Source organism: Rhincodon typus, chromosome 5, assembly GCF_021869965.1.
Source record: "Rhincodon typus isolate 14 chromosome 5, sRhiTyp1.1, whole genome shotgun sequence".
NCBI lineage: Eukaryota > Metazoa > Chordata > Chondrichthyes > Orectolobiformes > Rhincodontidae > Rhincodon > Rhincodon typus.
In genome coordinates this window covers 113276832-113298300 of record NC_063336.1, presented here as the reverse complement: position 1 = coordinate 113298300, position 21469 = coordinate 113276832, and the positions used below count along the sequence as shown (strand labels likewise).

The 21469-nt window shown below is 38.5% G+C and overlaps 1 protein-coding gene across 1 annotated transcript in view; it reads right to left on the bottom strand.

The window, feature by feature from the left end:
- Positions 1–13544, bottom strand: part of apoba (apolipoprotein Ba) — a 56922-nt gene extending 43378 nt beyond the window's left edge. Inside the window, exons 1-10 of the mRNA XM_048597311.1 lie at positions 13472–13544; positions 12790–12822; positions 11454–11569; positions 10541–10686; positions 9162–9318; positions 8438–8593; positions 8204–8325; positions 7118–7203; positions 1757–1982; positions 1166–1393 (exon numbers count right to left, since the gene is read on the bottom strand). Of these exons, the coding sequence (XP_048453268.1) occupies positions 1166–1393; positions 1757–1982; positions 7118–7203; positions 8204–8325; positions 8438–8593; positions 9162–9318; positions 10541–10686; positions 11454–11569; positions 12790–12822; positions 13472–13529 (1328 nt within the window). The 5' untranslated portion in view covers positions 13530–13544. The remainder of the gene's footprint in view (positions 1–1165; positions 1394–1756; positions 1983–7117; positions 7204–8203; positions 8326–8437; positions 8594–9161; positions 9319–10540; positions 10687–11453; positions 11570–12789; positions 12823–13471) is intronic.
- Between the last annotated feature and the right edge of the window lie 7925 nt (positions 13545–21469).

The window sequence follows — 21469 nt, the reverse complement described above, 5'->3', positions numbered from 1 at the left end:
GAAGGGTCTAGGCCCGAAACGTCAGCCTTTCTGCTCCTATGATGCTGCTTGGCCTGCTGTGTTCATCCAGCTCTGCACCTTGTTGTCTAGAAAGCTAATGAAGTCTGGTGATGACTTACTAATTAGAAAGATGACAAGTTTAAAGTGTTCCTGTGTTTTGCTCAAGGAATGTGCACATGTTTACATCAAGCATTGTAACACAGCAGTAATGGACTCAACTGTCACAGCAGCTCTGAAAAAGCTGAGGTTTTGTTTAAAATAAACTGAATAATATGGATCATGTAATTATTTAACAGCCAAGTTTGTGATTGCTGTAGAATTAGGTTTTGTAAATATCATATGACTTATTGGAAGACAGAAAAGTGGTGAAAAGCTAGAGCAAGCTAAAATTTTATGCCAAAGTTCATTGAAAGTAAGGAATAAACCAAGAAGATACGGGCAAGTGCTAAAGAGTTAATTGATCAAATCAACATGGAAAACTTGACACATTGTGATGTGTGCTAGTGGCCAAAACTGATCCTTTGCTGGAGACTGGATAGTGTCAAAATGTGGATGCATTGCTTCCTTGTTTGGAGAGAATATGATAAAAAGCTTGCCTCACAGTAAAGTTAGCTAGCTGAGGAGGTTGTCTGATCAATGACTTGAAGTTCAGACAGAGCAGGCTGATCACCTATTCTGGTCTGATATTAGGACACATCCACATACATGGATTCATTTCTGAATGTAAACATTGTATGGGTACGATTTTTTCAGTTTTTGTTTATTGTGATCTTTGCTTTAATAAAGAATAGTGCATGTATGCTGATGTCAGAACAGCCTTGATTTATTGATGTCCAAAGTAAGTTTGGTAGAACAGGGAAAGTGGAAATACAAAGCCTACAATAGCAAATGAACACTTTCGAAATTTCACTTCTCATGCAAGACATTCAGTTTGACCCTCATGTTATTCATTTTACAATGTTCCTGAATATTGTACAACATAATCTGTCAACATATCGCTTGCATTAACTAATTAATGCAAAAAATCTAAATGTCAGCACATGTACGTGCACACAAAATGCATTATATTATGTTTGGCTAAATGGTTATTGTTTGAGAAGAAAAACCAAAGCATTTGCTTCATATATGACAGAGATTTTTGTTAGTTATTGCAGACTCTACTTACTTTCTTACTGTGTGACTCAAGGCATAAAATGTACCCCGTGTTTGCCGGAACTTTGCCAGGTTAAGGACTTCATGTATCCTACTTTCAGATGGTGAAGCCATAAGTCCTATGGCATAGGTAACCGTGTCTGCCACCAACTGAGGGACTGGTTCACTTTGTAGAAGTTTCAGGATTGCACCAAAACACTCTGGAGTGCCGCACTGCAGAAGTGCTTGAACAGTGACAGACCTGTAAAATAAAGTTTAAGTACAGGTACTCAGAGGATTGTTATATGCCAAAATTAACAGGTGATGAAATAATAAGATTTTATTATTAAATTCTAAACTAGGTAGCACTTTTAATCATCCATGTCAGGTTATCAGTGCTCACCGTTATTACAGTTTTCATTAAATAATCATTTCTGACATCTGCAGTTAAACAAAATATTCTAGAAGCTATGACCCAAGACACTTGGCTTTTCTACAAGGTACAGTGTTGCAACTATCCCCAGTAATGGATTGTGTTAACGTCACCAAATAGTTGTTAGGACACACTATTTTATTTTTTTTTATGGACAGGATTGTAGAATGTGTAGCAAATTACAGTGATTACCTGGGCACTTCCATTTTGAAGAATTTAGGTAAAGCAGTCTCAAGTGCATCTTTCTCCATTCTCCTCAATTCAACAACAAATGCTTGGAACAGACTGGCTCTTTGTTCGTTCTGACCACTCTCTGATAGACTGACCAGACTCTGTAATGCTGACAGTGCAGAATCTGCATTCTTTACCCTACTGTCAGTGTGCTCCAGAGTCAGTTCTTTTCTGATTGTTGATTCATCTACAAAAGATTAATTAAAAATAGCACTTTAGTGTCCATCCTGAAATAAATATTTACCAGTAATAACGCTGCAGTTCAAAATGATTCATATTTTATATTCATAACAATATAGGGAAATAACAACATATTTTTGTTATTTAGGGCGAATTGAACTGAAAGTGGACTTTAGGATGTGTGTAATGGGGCAATGAGAAGTCCACCAAATGTCACAAATTTCAGAACCAAACTTAAAATGAGCATCTTGGAACAATTGTAACTGGACTTGGCAGTTTAAGGCCACCTGGTAATTCAGTAAGATCATGGTTGATTTTCTACCTTAGCTTGGCCTGCCCATAACATCCCCATATCCCTTAATGCCCAAAATATCAAAAAAAACTATCAAGTTCTCCCATGAGGATTCACCAAATGACTGAGCATCCACAATTTGTGGCAGAGAATTTTGCAGATTCACAATCATTTGGATGAAGAAAGTTGTCCTCATATCAATTGTAAATAACCTGCCCTTATTCTCAGACTGTGATACTTTGTTCTAGACTTTCCACCAAAGGAACTACCTCCTCAGAATTATATTTGTTTTGATTAAATCACATCCGTTCTTCTAATTTCTGGATAACAAGGCCTTGTTGACTCAATCCTGCCTCAAAGGCCCATCTCCTCATTCCCAGAAATCTGTTTGGTGATCCTTTGCTGCATTTCCTCTAAGGCAAATGGCAGGTCATGACCCCAGGTTTTGGTGTTGCAATCGTCAAAGCAGCAATGGCTGCTGTTAGCTTATACTGATTTTTCACAGGCCCTTTAAACCTTTGTGTTTTGTTTTATTGGTAGCTGCAACCTAATGGACTGCCCCCAGAATCATAACAATCTTTGGAACGCCTGTTCACAGATACAGAGAATAGTATCTATTTCCCTGATTGTACCATCTTAGATCATTGCTTTACACTTTCCACACTTGAATGGCTTCCCGTACCATGGCGTCATATCAATTGGCTCACCCACCCTTCAGACTTTAACCTCACCCATGCTGACAGTGTGAACATTGAAATTGTTGTGTCAGGGCAAAGGTTGAAATGCTTCCACAATCCAAGGTGACTCACAGTCACACCCTCCTGTCCATGACCATTAACCAGACTGGTACCATTACTAATAATAAAAAAGAAAGAATGGTTGGAGAGACTCAGCGGTCTGGCCATATCTGTGAAGACAGACACTAAGCTAACATTTTAAATGCGATTATTTCAGATTTCCAACATCTATGGTAGTTTGGTTTTATTTGGAGCCATTACCAAACCTGAGTGTGTGTTTGCTTCCTGGGTCAAACTGCCCATGACACACCATTCCTTGATAATATGCAATGTTTGCCCCTCAGACACCTGGACTCCACCTTACAAATTTTGAGTGGACATTGCTCAAGATACCAATAACACAAATAGTTACCCAAGATCATAACACTCTCCTCAGACCTCCATATGCTTCAGTTACGCACCATACCTCTACTGCCACCTCCAAGTAACCTTGCTTTATTTATTGGATTAATTGAAGTTTATGTAAAAAAATCAATTTAGTTTGTTTTACTTTGAATTCCTTGTTACCCAGCTCAACACTTCGAACATTGGAAATGAGAGGTGATCAGCTCTGGGGAGGTCTCAATTGCATACTGCAACTTACTTGAAGGAAGTGTTGAAGAGGCACCTTGACCATTTTATGAGTAAGTAAAAGGGAAATCGAGGCCAGCAGAGGACAGACTTTTTTAGTGGATCTGGGGAAACACTCCCACGTGGTCTGAACACATGAAGGAAAATTTATGACCTCTCATAAAATACTTCCTTTTCTTTGGTTCCTAGTTTTACTAGTGATGGGGTAAATCTGACAACACTGATTAGTTGACCACAGCGTAGCCCACTTTCAAGCGAAATTATAGCACGGAAGGTTGGATGGTATGCATTATAACTAATAAAAACATTTCTATTGCACCTACGATCAATTACTTTTGAGTTGTAGTTACTGTTACAGAATACAAACCCCCACTAGCACAAAGTGATAATGACCAGATAATCTCTGCTTCTGATGCTGATTGAGAGAAGTGGTCAGCACAATAGGGAAATACCACAGCTCTTCATTGAAATAACACCCCAATTTCTTTTTGATATCCAACCAAACAGGCAGACAGGACATCCATTTAATGGCTCCTTCAAACGACAGTGCAGCATTTCAACTATGCTGGACTGTAACCTTAATGTTTATGTTCCATCTCAGGCACATTATTTGTATTTTAAACTATATGATTCAGACTGTGGGTTATTGATCAAATATTTCTCACTTAGCACCATTGGCAAAAATTAAAATGATACTCAGCCAGAATCCCAAAGTTAGTAGCACCCAATTTTCAAGCACATTAACAATTCCAGGTGTGAATTCTACTCTACCTCATCTCTCCCACACCCCTCCCCCCATCCAATCCTCCATCCCACTCCTCACCCATTCTCCTTCCCCTCCCACAACTACTTCCCACATCATGTCCAACCCTCACCCATCACGTTATCACCCTTCCCCCCTCCCCTCCTTCAGCCTCGAGACCCCTCCCAAAGCCCCACACCTGAACCTTGCCACATATTCACCCCCACCCCCGCACCCTGACCTCGAATGCTCTGAGGCTGAAGGATTTGTCCTCAGTAAAGGGCTCACGTTCGTACCCCTCCCCCCCCCCCCACCTCAACTAGTTCCATGCCCGTCACAACATGGAGCTCTTCTTCCACCACCACGCCTCCTTCTTCAATAGAGACTCCCAGCCACCCTCCGCAGACCCCCTTCTCCTGCCTCCAACCCTCCTCCTCATCTTGGACACACCTGCCAACCTCTTGCCTGCCCTGGACCTCTTCATTGATAACTGATCCAGCCCTGAAGAAGGGTAATACCCAAAACGTTGACTTCTCCTTTCCTCCAGATGCTGCCTGGCTTTCTGTGTTTTTCCAACCTCCTGTTTGTCTACCTTGGATTCTACTGATTGGGGACTGTTTTTTTTGTTGAGCAGGGTACACCAGTGATTTTTGGGTTTGGATCTCATTTGTATCTTACACACTCTACAAAGGCAAAGTTGCTGTAATTTGTCAGTTCTGGTCTAGCCAACGTTGGCTGGTTTAGACATCATATTGGCCAGCAGTTATTTCCAGAAGGGGGCTTGGCGAGATGGATATGGAATGGGTTAAAAGCCCAAGTTCACCTGTTCTTTTTTCACAAGAACAGGAGTAAGACATTCAGTCCCTCGAGCCTGTTCTGCCATTCAATAAGATCATGGCTGATCTGTGGCCTAACTCCATATGCCTGCCTTGGGACCATATCCCTTGATACCCTTGCTTAATAAAAAAATGTCTATCTCAGATTTAAATTTAACAATTTAATTCGCATTATTCACCATTTGATGAAGAGAATTCCAAACCTTCACTCTTTGCATGTAGAATTTCTTTCTAACATCTCTTCTGAATAACCAGGCCTTAATTCTTAGACTATGTCCCAGTTCTAGTATCTTCTGCCTGTGGAAATAGTTTACCTTTATTGACCCAGTCTATCCCCATTAATACCCTGAAGAGCTCTATTAGATCAGCCCACAACCTTCTAAATTTCAGAGCATAAAGGCCTAATTTGTCTACTCTCTCCTCACAACTTATCTCCTGAAGTCCAGGTATCATCCTTGTAAACCTGCGATGAACTCTCTCCAAGGCCAATCTATCCTTCCTAAGGTGTGATGTCCAGATTTGCTCACAGTACTCTAAGTGGGGTCTAACTGGGGTTTTGTATAACTGAAGCTTAACATCTGCATCACAATTCCAGCCCTTTAGATATGAAGGTCAGCATTCCATTAGCCTTCTTGACTATTTTCTGTGCCTGTCTGTGGCATTTTAAAGAGCTAAGAACCTGAATCCCCAAATATCATTGGATATCGACTGGATTTAACTTTGTGTCTTGTAAAAAATTACCATATCTATCCTTTGTTGGTCACAAGCTTGCTTATATTAAAATGTATCTGCCACAGCTTTGCCCATTCACCCAACCTATCTTGTTGTAATTTTAATTTCCCCATCCAGCATACTCCTGAGCTAAAAATGGTGTTGTATCCTTCCACATTCCTTTTTGAAAGTGGTAATGAAATTGCCATTGATTTCCTGAAACTAAGGCTCAACCAAAAATTATAACAAGCAGGATTGCAGAAGCATATCATATTTTCTTGCGATTTTCACTCTGGTACCACTTCATGCAGGCCAGAAACTGAGGTGAAAGAGACATGAAAACTGCTCTCATCTAATCTTACCATGAATGGTACAGCCTACAATCTATTAAAAATCCTACTTTCGTATGAAACTTATCAGCCATGAATGGTGGAACAGACTCTCCCCTCCCCCTATCGCATCCCAAAACCAGCCCAGCTCGTCCCTGCCTCCCTAACCTGTCCTTCCTCCCACCTATCCCCTCCTCCCACCCCAAGCCCCACCCCCATCTCCTACCTACTAACCTCATCCCGCCCCCTTGACCTGTCTGTCCTCCCTGGACTGACCTATCTCCTCCCTACCTCCCCACCTACACTCACCTTTACTGGCTCCATCCCTGCCTCTTTGACCTGTCTGCCTCCTCTCCACCTATCTTCTCCTTTATCCATCTTCTATCCGCCTCCCCCTCTCTCCCTATTTATTTCAGAACCCCCTTCCCCTCCCCATTTCTGAAGAAGGGTCTAGGCCCGAAACGTCAGCTTTCCTGCTCCTCTGATGCTGCGTGGCCTGCTGTGTTCATTCAGCTCTACACCTTGTTATCTGGATTCTGCCCCTATGGTCTTATATCCTGAATCACATATTTGAATATTGAGTACTATGCCGCATGATATTCTATTCATTAAAATTATGGAGAGAACACATTGGACTGAGATGGCAGACAAAGAAATCTACACCTACTGTTACTTTCATTACATAAAAAGGTAGGTTTAAGCATATTCCAAATATGCTAATCTTGCAATCACGCAGTATTTTCTGGACTTTTTAAAGAATAAAGCTAGAGGTCTTTTTTTTCTCATCACCACTAGAACTGAGTTCAAAGTGTAAACCAAGAGAAAAAATACTGTAAACAAAATAGAGGAAACAGGTAAATCTTACCATCAGTAAAGTGTCTGTTATTAGATGCACTGATTACTTTTAGTTGAAGTGTTTGCTTTACATGTGATACAGCTCCATACTGATTTCTAACAAGAGAAAAATACATCTTTAATCAGATGTGCGTCAAGCACTTTTCAATTGTTCTGTTGATAAAAGGCAGTTTGAGGCTTCTGTTGTTATGAAGTATCTTAGGTGTAAAAACTAAATCCAAAAAGAAAACAAAAAAGTTAATATGTCCTTGGGCAAGAGGTGGCAGATCACCTCCTTATTTTGATTTTAATTCCTAAAAATGTTTTATATTGCTCAGTGGACCTTCTGAAAGGAAGGTTTTATGTTTGAAAACAAAAAGTGCTAGAAATCACAGCAGGACAGGCAGATCTGCAGAGAGAGAGCAAGCTAACGTTATGAGTCTAGATGACTCATCATCAGAGCTGTTTATATTTTTACAGATAGGCTGGTGACTCTCTGCCAATACCAAAATGTAACTAGCGCTCTGTTATTCATATGTGAAATGCCATTCGCCTATTCAGAAAAGTACTGTTATAATTTGTTTCCAGACCCAGATATTATAAATTGAAGCAATAACTGTGATAGAAATTCATCTTAATTTCAGGAATTGAAAAGAAAAAGGAGAGATTTTTTTTGTGCGACTATTTCCACTTGGAAGGAGGAACCTGCCAATCAAACTCACCACCCCTCCTATTCATCACAAATGCTCTACTTTTGCCATAACTGGTGCGAAGAATTAAACATGTAATTGTCACAGCAGCTGGAAGTGCTTTAAAGCTTACTGTTGACATCTGACTGCTTTTCACAGTGGAAGCATTAAACTAATTGGATTGCTGAAAAACTAGCCTTTACTGAAACAAATCAATGGTTTGGCAATGAATCAACATGCACAACAAAAAAAAATGTATGCTTTGGATTAATGCAGAGGATTCATATCAGGAGCAATGATAAACTAGAAATAAACTACAAAACATTATAATAGTCAAAATGCAAATGGTTTAGTTTTTTTTAAATTGCTATCAATAAATGTGTAGATCTGTGAAGAAAAGCTATTGGTATTTTAGTAAAACAACTTACTTCTGTGAGAAAGGCAACAAGATATGTTTTTCATTGCAGGTGGCTTCTGTTATATGCTTCTTCCCATCAAGGGAATAGCTGCAAGATTGAGTACTGCCCAGCAAGGATGCCGCAGGTACATGCTGAATGTAAAAGGAAAAAAGAGGAATTAGCATATAATCAAAGTTAAATTTCTTACATTTGCAACAAGAAGACACAGTATTGTTCATATTGTAAGTACTTTTGTTTTCTTACCGTCCCTGTAACCAGTGCCAAAGGACTCCTGTGGTCTGTAATAGGTGTAAATCTATTACAAGCAGTTAGATCCCTTCCAACTGTAATATGAGTAGCAACACCATCTGCTCTGCTGTTCACCATGACTTCACTTGTGCAATTTCCATAAACAGTAGCCTGATTTACAAAACAAAATTTAAGAAGTACAGTTTAATAAATACATATTTACTTTAAATTACATCAAAACAAAAGAAAATGCAAAACCCAAGCGCTCCCAAATAACAATGAAGTCAGTCATGTACTACCCATTATTTTTCTCTATTTCTTTGTTTTCCCCTTGTTTTACAGAAGGTTAGTAAAACTAATCAGAGCTTTTGATTGAAAGCTTTCTTTTTAGTAGTTTGATGAAACTGTTTTGGAAATAGTCCAATCTGTTAATTCCCAACCTGTATAGATTACATTCAAAGGAGTTTAACAAAACTCATTCAATTTTCTACATTTTCAAGGAATCACTTCATCAAAAATACTTGTTTTCTTAAATTTAAATGACAAAATTGGCCAGTTTCAGTCCCAGGCCGAACACTTTACACAAAGCTGTAGAAGCATTGCACTTAATTTTGCAGCTTTAGCCAAGTAATTTCATTGCAGAACCTGCTGTAGGAAGGACTTCTAAAAGCTAAGCCTCTATGTGGAAATTGCATTAAATCCATTTCAACTGTGAAAATTAAATAGGAAAAAAACTTACTGTGTCAAATGTCTGTACATCTTCATTAGACTCCACAGGCACCAGAAGAGTAGAAATGATTCCTCTCTTGATGTTGAGAATGTTGGTTGGTTCATTTTTATTTGGGTATAGATTGACACCCATATGTCCATTTACTGTTGTGAATTTCAGCTCATACCTATGGAGAAAAATATGTGACAGAACTTACAAACAAATCACTTGACCCATAATGATGTTAATGCTAGCTCATTAAATGTGAGCTGTTCAACTTTATTTTCATTTCCATTTCATCGTCATTTACCATATGTCAAAATTATTATGATAGTATAAGTTAGGGGTGGAGGCTAGATAGACCTTAGGTTTAGGGTAAAAGTTCGGCACAACATCGTCGGCTGAAGGGCCTGTACTGTGCTGTACTGTTCTATGTTCCATGTTCTACTATTACTCATGAGGAGGATTGTTTGAACCATTTTATGGTTCTATCCATCCAGAAAAATGATTTCAGCATATAATTGTATCTTAGGCTATTCCAGAATTATGAACTTCCTTTGGGGAAGTCGAGGTACAAATGGCTTAGAAGTCACACCTTACTGTGACCATCTAATGTGAAAAATGTGCAAATTTAGGGTTAACATTGAGGAGTAATATGCTACAATGCATATAAACATAAATATCAAAGAATACTAAAAAAAAACACCTGAAAATCGGGTTGGACAACTACAAAACTAGGCATTAGATTCTTATATATAGGACTGAGACTTTAATACCTATTTAGACTTCTGCTTTGAAACTGGACACTACAAAGTTGAATAGGAGCCAGGCATATCCTGCTCCTGATCTGCTGCAGTTTTTCAGCAGCTATGAACCCTCACATATTAACAGATTACGATGAATTTTTGATATAATGCCTTCTATCAATACAGTCGTATTCATCAAGTTATTTTGCAAGTTAAGCGACACCCATAAGTTACAAAGAGTATTACACAACAACAATCCACCAGTTGTATACAGTGCAGGGACGTCTAAAACTTATTTGCCCATTGTTTTCATTCTACAAAAACTAATTTATTTTAAACAGTTAAAGCCTCAGTAAGATCATGAGCAGAGGGACGTTTTATGAATGAAGTATACAGTTGCCTGTATCACAAGCAATCATTTATTTCACTCTATCTTACAAATTGTGTGAATAGCCTTCTCTTGTGTGTGTGTCTGGCACAATTTAAGGGGATGTGTTGTGAAGTTGTCCCAACCTCAACCTTACTCAAGCCCCATTCCCGGAATGCTGTTTACACCACTTTACCAGGGCTTGCGGTACTGTTTTAACATGATAGCAGACGACAGGAGGAGACCCACGAAAATTTACATTTTATGATTCATATATATCAGTCAATGTTCCTTACTTGGACATAGCTTGCTGAAACTCTTCAGTGTCCTTGGAAAGCTCAAAGATAGGTTTGCCATCAGCACTGATGCTCTGCACTTCCTTCAGGGTGCATGCATTTGTCCGCATGGAGTAGGCACAGTACTGAGGAACTTCAAGTTCCACCTGTGGAAAACCAGCCAAGTTAAGCACATTTGTTGTAACTTTCTTTTCAATTGCAGTTTATTTTCCTAATCCAATACACAAACTAGGGCCTCATATCATACGTTAAAAATGATTGACTTTAAATATTTTTGATAAGTATTTAAATTATATTTTCTATTATTTTATCGAGTGCGGTCAGGGAGTGAGGAAATAATAGGCTGTACAATCCTAAAATATGTAAATAAACACACATGAGAAAAGTATTAACTTGACTTCAAGATTTAAAAATGTTATGTTAGTGGGAGTTTCTGAGCCCTGACAGAGACAGAATAAGCAACTAAATTAGCTGAGAAGTTATGAAATATAATGTAAAACCTTGTTAATTAATTTATATAGAAATATTTTTAAAGAATAATTACATCTGGGCAGAAGAATAGTAACTCTGTTATGTAACTTTTCATCTTTTACAAACTTTTTCACTTCTTGGGTGATAATCAGAAACTTGTGAAATACATTACTTTAAATCCATTTGACAAATAAATGATACTGTTTCCTTATAGGGTGAGGCATATCGCTGTGCTAGATATATGTGAACAAATTAAAATCATTCAGAACACCCCAAATTAAATTGGAGATACATATACTGTGCTAATTGATCCTGGTAATCCTTACAGCCTGCTGGTCATTTGAAAAGGAGTACAGAGATTTGGGAGCTCTTCAGGCATTTCTTGGGGAAATCTAGATTTAAGTGCTGAGTTCCTGTATGTTGACAGCAGCTTTTAACTTACTCTGCAAGATATCTGGACACCAGAGCGTGAGTTTTCAGTCCCAACTATTCCATTGGAGGTTTCAGCTTCATAGTTGTAAAAATATCGCTTAAGGTTTTTGAAGCGGGTTTTTTGCCCTATAATTGGGTAAAATAAATACATGTTGTAATTATTAAGTCAGATGAACTGATTAGTAGACATCATGCTGTGAGCGAATGTCCTTTGGGGCAGCACGGTGGCTCAGTGGTTAGCACTGCTGCCTCACAGCACCAGGGTTTGATTCCAGCCTTGGGCAACTGTTTGCGAGGAGCTTGCATGTTCTCCCCATGTCTGTGTGGGTTTCCTCTGGGTGTTCCATCTTCCTCCCACAGCCCAACGATGTGTGGGTTAGTTGGATTGGCCATGCTAAATTGTCCATAGTGTCTAGCGGTGTGCAGTCTAGGTGAATTAAATAAATTGCGGTGTTATAGAGTTGACCTTGCTTTTGTACAACTCCTGTGCAGCTGTAACCTTCTATGCCTCGCTGTGTCTAAGCACCCAATGATCTGTATGTCCTCGTTTGCTATGATCTGCCTATACTGCTCACAAAACAAAACTTTTCACTGTACTTAGGTACATGTGACTACAGTAAATAAATAAATCAAATCAATAAATCAAATAAAACATGGAAATAGGGTAGGGGTCTGGGTGAGATGCTCTTCGGATGGTGGGTGCAGGCTCAATGGGCCAAATGGCCTCTTTCTGCACTGTAGGGATTCTATAATTAAGGGATCACAGGTTACAGGGAGAAGGCATGAGGATTAGAAACACATCAGCCATGATCGAATGGTGGAGCAGACTTGATGGGCTAAATGGTCTGACTCTGGTCTTGTATCTTATGGTCCTAAGGTTTGTATTACAATGTTGTTCATCAAGCAAATCCAGGTACTATTTAACCAACTGCAATGTCTTGTCAGGATATCCTTGTAGGGTGCACCATTCCAGTGACCCAACAGATGGCAGTGTTCCACCAACCGCGTTGCAGTGTGTGTTCTTTCAGCAAATACTGCAGGGAAATGCCAACTTGCACAACCAAAATTCTTGACAGAATGCATTCGTCGTATGCATCTTCACAGGAGGCAGCCCCCAGGAGGTTAGAGAGGCTGTGTCTCTCCACTTTTTTATGTGTGTGTGCTGTGGGAATGTGCTCCAAATCGCCGGCTCCAAATTGCAGAACTGCTGCCACAACTCTCAGAATAGGTCTGTGCCTCAAAATGACTCTTTTTCAGAAAGTAATTTTGGTTTCCTGTTGGTTCGCAGAAGGTGCTCTCAGACACTTAACAATTGAGACCAGTACAGTTAATACAGTGCTACTTACTTAAACAGACTCTTCTGTCGTCAGGTTTTCCTTCTGAAAAGTGAAGAAATATTTATAATTGGAAATTTATAAATTTATGTAAGTGTATATAAATTATAGATTTATAGATGTAGTATTCCAAAAAACTACCAAAAAAGTGCACCTTTACTTCAAAACTCTCGACTGCAATTCTTAATGCAAACTTCTTCAACAAATTGCGATTCCATGTCTCTGTTACTTCATTAATTAAATCGCGTTGCCCAAACAACATGAAACTACTGCAGTTTCTGTCACACGCCAATCCAAAAATCAGGCAAATGCTTATGAAGTTCAGGGGGAGAAATTAAGACAACCTCATTTCCATTATGTTTCGATTATTTTGGGAGTTAAAAAAGGTTGGGTAGAATTGAATATCGCTTTCAAAATCAAGTATTTTCAATTTAACACGTAAACTTCTGGATTGTAAGTAAAGTTCTTGTATTCATTTAAAACAGGTTACTTTCGTTCAATTAATTTGGAAACTCACTTTAACTCATTATATTCGAAAGGTCGTATGGTATATAAATCATTAATGTAGGTTACAATTTAAATGAAAGATGAATTCATAATTGCAAACATAACGCGACATGTAAAACATGGTATTGAATACATTGCATTTTGCATCACATTTAATGGCTCATAATAAACGTTAATGAAAACTTACGTGCTAAAATCACACTCCCGAACAACAGCAGAAAACAGAGCTTCATGATGAAGCTCATGTTGAATTGATGGACAATCTCCTCCGGCTGAAGTGACTGTTTCTGGCGCGGTATTTATATAGTCACTGCAGCTGAGCCAATCTGTTTATGAAGCTCACTGCAGTTGCAAAAGGTATCAGGGTCCAAAGGTTACACTTGGGTTTTTTTGAGGCAGTTGGGACAAAGGGAGCTGAACGTTCTTTCATAATAACTTTAGAATTTCTTTTCCGTCTTTGCTTAACCTTTTCTGTCGAAGTGTACTTAAAACAGAACTTCGGGAAGAACTCAGCACAACTGCTTACTTGTTGAAGCTAAATAGACAGTGTGACAGAGAAATGATCCACTCAAACTGAAATTGGTTCGAACTGGATTCACACAGACGGACAAAGATGGCATCGTTTCACATAAGGACGAAATGCAAGCGGTTCAGCGAGATAATTTTGACGTTAAATATGATGGGGTCTGTGAACATACTCAAATGAATATGGGGTGGAGTTTGCGGTGGAATTGGGTGGAGCTACCTGTTTTTAGGGCAAATTTGATCATTTTAGCAGCAAATTTGACTTGTGATGATTCGACAAAATTATTTTATACTGTGTTATTTCTACACAACTAAAAGGAAAAAAAAAACAGAGATTAAACCTTCACATGTGTCTTTCTGGATCTCAGGAGATCCCAAAACACGTCAGCCAAGATACTTTTGAAGTGCATTTACCGTTTGTTTTGTAGGGAAAGGGGCATCCAATTTATACCAGCAATCTCCAACAACCACATTGTGATAATAACTACATCATTTGTTTTTGTTTCTGATGGTGATTGAAGATAATCACTGGCCAGGACACCAGAGATAGATGTTTGTTCACAATAGTGCCATGGGATGTCAGGTGTCCACTTGAGAAGCAGAAAGGTGATAGAGCCATAGAATTGTACTGCACGGAAACAGGCCCTTCGGTCCAACTTGTCCATGCCAACCAGATATCTTAAATTAATCTTGTCCCATTTGCCAGCATTTGGCCCATATCCTTCTAAACCCTTCTTATTCATATACCCATCCAGATGCCTTTTAAATGTTGAAATTATACCTGCCTTTGCCATTTCTTCTGGCAGCTCATTCCATACATGCATCATTCTCTGCATGAAAAAGTTGCCCCTTAGGTTCCTTTTATATCTTTCCCCTCTCACCTTCAACCTATGCTGTCTAGTTTTGGACTCCCCTATCCTGAGAATAAACACCTTGGCTATTCACCATACCCATGCACTCCTGATTTTATAAATCTCTATAACGTCACCCCTCAACCTCCAATGCTCCAGGTAAAGTAGCCCCAGTTTATTCAGCCTCTTCCTTTAAACCCTCAGCAGCATCTTTGTAAATCTTTTCTGCACTCTTTCAAGTTTAACAACATCTTTCCTACAGCAGGGAGACAAGAATTGAATGCAGTTTATCATGGTTCAACTGAAAGAGAGCTTGCCTAACAGTGCTACACTCCCATTGTGAGGCAGAAATGATACTTGTGCTGAAGTGCAGGAATGAAATTTGTACCTGCTACCTTCTGAATTAGTGATGAGAGTGCTACCAACTGAGCTAGAGCTGATACTTATAACTATATAACTGGAAAATGTTAGAGAACAACATAATTATTATACAATAACATAGCGTGTTTATAGTATGAAGTGGGATGTGTTACACATATTTGTACAGTGCTGATGTTTCCTCCAATGCTTCACCTCTGTCACCTAACACTGCCCTTTCCTGGTTCCATTCCAATATAAGAATTACCTGCAACAGCTTTACTTCCCATTCCCTCAGTTTAGCTCTGCAATCTGCCAAGAATCCCAAGTTTCCTCTCCCATTCCCCATCCACATGCTGAAAGTCAGCTACAGGCATCTAAAAACCTGTCAGTGCCATTTTGTCATCCCAATAACAGCAAATAAAAACCGAAAGAATTGGAGATGCTGTAAATCAGGAACAAAAACAGAAGTTGCTGGAAAACCTAGCAGGTCTGGCAGCATCTGTGAAGAAAAAAACAGAGTTAACGTTTCCGGTCCAGTAAGGAAGGATGTTCTGAGGAAGGGTCACTAGACCCGAAACGTTAACTCTGTTCATGAGATAACCCTCACTGATGGCTCTCCTGTGATCTAATGATAGAAAACTTGGGGTGATTAGCCAGTACTGACATCAGTTTTTACCTTTGACCTCGAAGGTATAATCTAAAAGTAAAGACACCATAGTGCTACCAGCTAGCATGCAGATACTACAATCAATAAGGAAGGCATATGTGTGTTCCCTTCATCACAAGGGGGTTTGTCTATAGAAGTAAACACAACTTGCTACAATTGTATAGACCTCTGATGAGATCACACTGGAGTATTGTGTACAATTTTGGTGTCCTTATCTAAGGAAGGATTTAGTTGCTGCAGAGAGAGTTCAATGGATGTTCACCAGGTTAATCTGTGGGAATCAGGATTGTATTGCACTGAGCAAACTGGGCCTGAATTCTTCAGAGTTTCAAAGAATGAGGGGGTGATCTCATTGAAACTCCAAACTCTTAGAGGCTTAACAAAGTGCTTATGGACAGGATATTGCTCCTGACCGGTGAGTCTAGAATCAGAACAAGTAATCTCAGGCCATTTAAGACTGAGATGAGGAGGAATTTATTCACTTAGTTAATGGTGAAATTTTGTAATTCTGTGCTCCTGAGGGTTGTGGAAGCTTACACCATTGAGCATGTTCAAGACAGATATTGATTTCTGTAGACTAATGACATTACAGGTTATAAAAATAATGGAGCAAAGTGGTGATAAACAATGAAATAACTGAATGGTGGAGTAGGCTCGACAAGTTGAATGGGCTGATCCTACAAATATTGGATAGTTCTATTGATACATAAAGGAATTTGAAAAGGGCCAAGCTCAAACAGTTTGACAGAATAGAGCATTTCTCAGGCATGACCTATTGTAATGACTGATTCGTGTAACATGAATAAATCTATTTATTCAGCATTGCATTGCTGGTAAATTCTGCTGAACATGAGAAAAAATAGAAATGCAGCACTTTTGTACGAAAGCTAAACAAATACTGCAACCTAACCAAAAAGATAAGTCTACTTGTAACATGTCCATCCTTCTGTTTTTTAACCAAACATTAACTTCCTTTTGGAACTGTGTGTTTTGTTTTACATATACTCTGTCTTTACATTTTTGGCAGTTGAGTAAAATGGGCAATAGCCAATCAATAGCCCATTTTATAAGTGCCTAATTTACAACAATGGATTTCCAATTCTCTACTGTCTACGATGAAATATCAACTTTAATCTTCACCATTTTTCAGCAAAGATTCCAATATCCTTCCCATGGTTCTCAAGATTATGCATGGATTTGCTTGCTACAGCTTAAATATTACTTGTGCACAAACTGATCACTAAATGTTCTTTCTTATGTCATTTGTTCTTTCTTGAGGATCATTTTTATTAAAATATGCATTGATATAGGTTAGCAACAATCAACATTTGAAATGAAAATTGTTAAATAGGCAAGGAATTATTAACGATATTTTTTTAATTGACATGACAATGCAATGGTTTAAGAATCTATCTTTCAATGAGCCCTGATTAATAAATATACTGGAGAGTCATTCTAATTTAATCCTAAAGGGAATTAACAATCACTCAGCCATATTGTTGCAAAGTCTCTGGTACAGTTCTTTACAATTCTGGTTGGCAGCAGTGAGAAAACTAAATAACAAGAAAAAAATGGTGTTGATTGAATGAGGGGAGATGGGGAACGAAATATAATAATTACATTTCACTTGGTTTGCTGAGAATAATGGAATCTCAGGAAATTACGGTGTGACATAAATGAGGCATAAATCATAATGTCATGAGGAAGGGTTCCGAAGAAGGGTCACTGAACCCAAAACGTTAACTCTGATTTTTCTTCACAGATGCTGCCAGACCTGTTGAGCTTTTCCAGCAACTTCTGTTTTTGTACCTGATTTACAGCATCCGCAGTTCTTTTAGTTTTTAATCATATTATCACAATTGCCTGGAATGTCTGTGTTTAACTAATGGCATATACCATTGACGGTGCAAGTTTACAGAATATTCCAGAACAGAAAAACTGTGATGTAATTTAGGGATTAAAAAAAGAAATGATCCATTCAAACTGAAATTGGTTTGAACTAGATTCACACAGGTGGGCAAAGATGGCATCATTTAACTTAAGAATGAAATGTGAGCAGTTCAGCATAATTTTCACTTCAAATATGATGGGGTCTGTGAACAAATTAATGAACATGGGCAGAGTTTGTGAAGGTATTGGGTGGAGCTACATGTTTTTAGGGCATGTTCATATGTTAGCAGCAAATCCTGATTTACAATGATTTGATGAAATTATTTAATGCTATGTGATTCCATATATTCAAAAGAAGAACAGAGATTATGCCTTTACATGTTTCTTTCTAGACCTCAGGCAATGCCAAATCATGTCAGCCAAAATACTTTTGAAGTGGAGTTACCATTTGTAATATAGGGAAAGGAGCAACCAACTTGTGCAATCAGAGAAGGAAATAAATCAGGGAATCATAGGTCATCTTACGAGAACCACACATACACTTAACCGTTTAAATGCCTTTGAAAATCCAAGTATATTACATTTACTTCTCACTCCTAATCTACCCTAGCAATGACATTCTCAAAAAGATTTAATTATTTGTAAGACATTTCCTTCTTGTAGTTATGTTGACTCTTATGATCATATTACAATTTTCTAAGTGCATTGTTAGCATTTCATCAACAATGAATTATAACCTTTTATCAATGACTGATGTCAGTCTAACTGACCTATAGTTTCTTGTTTGACCTTTCATCCTTTCTTTAATAGCCTGGGATTTGTTTTAATATTCATTCATGTGAGGTGACATGGTGATGTACGGCAACCACTGTGGCACTTATGAGTGGGTGAAGATGTAAGATTTAACAGCTCTCTCAGTATTGTGGACAGAGATGATAGATTTGTGATCGTAGACTAGCTGTACATTCAGAGAGCTGAAACCCCTTTCTGTAAATGAATGTTTCTGGTTGGTCCCAGGATTCTCTCAGTGCCATCTACCTACACCAATTTCCCATGTACTTTTGGAAACCCTGCAACATCAGCAAATACATAATTTTGTTAATCTGGCTCTCACAGTTATAGAGTCATAGAGACACACAGCGCAGAAACAGACCCTTCAGTCCAACTTGTCCATGCTGATCAGATATCCTAAATTAATCTAGCCCCATTTGCTAGCATTTGGCCCTTACTCCTATAAACCCTTCCTATTCATTTACCCATCCAGATGCCTTTTAAAAGTTGTAAATGTTCCCATCTCCACCTTCTCCTCTGGCAGCTCATTCCATGTACTCACCACCCTAATGTGTGAAAAAGTTATCCCTTAGGCCTTCTTTATATTTTTTTGATTGTATTTGATGAAATAGTTTGCCATTCTGAACAGAGGATTAGTCACCTCCCTAATGCAATTGAGATTGGGAAAAACCACTTCCAGTCAGGTCTTGGAAAGTACCACAATTGAAGATGTTTTTACACTAGTTCTCCAAATAACCATCTTGCCTAATGCCATTCTCCTGCCTTCTCCATATAATTCTGCACATTTTCATTTTCCAATAACCATCTGAATCTCTTTTGAATGTCTTGATTGAATCTGCCTCCACCACACATTCAGGCAGTGAATTTCAAATCCAAACCACTCACTGCATGAAAAAGTTTTTGCTCATGACACTTTTGCTTCTTTTACTATTTATTTTAAATCTGAGCCCTTGCATTCTCAATCCTTTCAGAAGTAGAAAGATTTTCTCCTTATTTGAGCATGCCAGACATCTTGTGATTTTGAATACTTCAGTCACTTTTCCTCTGAGCTTTCTCTTCTATAAGGAAAACTCTTCCAACATTTATAATCTATCTTTATCATTAAAGTTTTACATTCTTGGAATTATTTCCATAAATCTCTTCTGCATTCTCTTCATATCCTTCCTGAAGTGCTGGACCCAGAACTGAATACAATACTGCAGCTGAGAACAGAGTGGTGTCTTATATAACAAAGGCCGAAAGGATCACTGAACCTGAAGGGTTAACTCTGTTTTATTTCCTTAGATGCTGCTAGACCTGTTGAGTTTTTACAGAAATTTCTGGTTTTGATTCTGATTTCCAGTATTGGCAGTTCTTTGGATTTTAATTTTAGTGTCTTATATAAGTCTCTTGTACACCATGATTCTATTAATAACATTTTGCATACTAAATAATGTATTAGCTGCTCTTTCAACCTGATCAGCACCTTAAGATCTAATCTTGAATATACCAGGAACAGCAAGGGTCTGATTCCTGGGGAACTCCACTATCTACCTTTGCCATCCTGAAAAACATTCATTAACCAACCCACTTTTTCCTTTCACTCAACCAGTTTTGAATCCATGTTGCTACTGTGCCTTTTATAATATGAGCTTGAATTTTGGTCACAAGTCTATTTTGTCACTCTGTGTCAAATGCCTTCTGAAATCTAACAACATTTTCCCGATCAAACCTCTTTGTTAGTTCAATGAGAATGCCAGCTAGTTAATTAAACACGGCGTTCTCTTAAGAAATCCATGCTGGGTCTCCTTAGGAGTTGACTCATATTTGTCCATGTCAGTGTTAATTCTATCCAGAATGACTGTTTCTAGAAGTTACCTGAACACCAATATTTAACTGTTCTGCAATCACTGAGCTTATCCTGTATCTTTTTAAAATGAGGACTCAATGTTTCTCATTCTTTTGGCTCCGTTCTTGAGTCTAAGAAATACTAAAGAAAAAGTGCCCCTGCAATTTCCACTCTCACCTTCTTCAGTATCCTTGGATAAATATCATTCAGTACTTTGTCAACTTTAGTTACTAACAACTTATCCAATATCTTGTTTTGATCAATTTCTAACCTGCCAGCAACTGAACTTTCTTCTATTTTACCAAAACCTGGGTTGCATTTTCCTACTTGGAAACGACAGAAGGAAAGTGTTAGTTTAATATTCCAACCATGCTTTTTGTTTCCATTTATCTCGATTTATTGGATTATAGGTCATCCCTTTACTAGTTATTCGCTGTTGACACTTTACTCACACCGTCTGACACTTTTGATTCACCTGTAGAGAATTATTATTTAGCCTGTGGACACTTCATTCCCACCATCTGCATGATCTTTTGGTCTCTCTGCCAATAAAATCTGTTCCTGTGTGCTTCTCTTAACTTCACCTGATAAATGAACATCCCTCAAAAAGCATGTGATTTCAAATAAACCTGTTGGACTATAACCTAGTGTTGTGTGATTTCTGACCTAAATTAATCTAGTCCCAATTGCCAGTATTTGGCCCATACCCTGCTAAACGCTTCCTTTTCATAAACCCATCCAGATGCCTTTTAAATATTGTAATTATACCAGCCTCCACACTTCCTCTGGCAGCTCATTCAAGACATCCATCACCCTCTGCATGAAAATGTTGCCCCTCAGTTCCCTTTTAAATCTTTACCCTCTCACCTTAAACCTATGCCCTCTACTTTTGGACTGCCCCACCCTGGGAAAAAGACCTTGGCTATTCTCCCTATCCATGCCCCTCATGATTTTATACACCTCTATAAGGTCACCCCTCAGCCTCCAATGCTCCAGGGGAAATAGCCCCCAGCCTATTCAGCCTCTCTCTATAGCTCAAGCCCTCCAACCCTGGCAACATAATTGTAAATCTTTTCTGAATCCTTTCAAATTTTACAACATCTTTCCTACAGCAGGGAGACCTCAATTGAACACAGTATTCCAAAAGTGACCTAACCAATGTCCTGTATAGTACAACTTGACCTCCCAACTCCTGTACTCATCCTCCATAAAGAGATTTTAACTCATTTACCATGGGCCTCAGGTTTACAAGATTATGGATGTAACCACCAT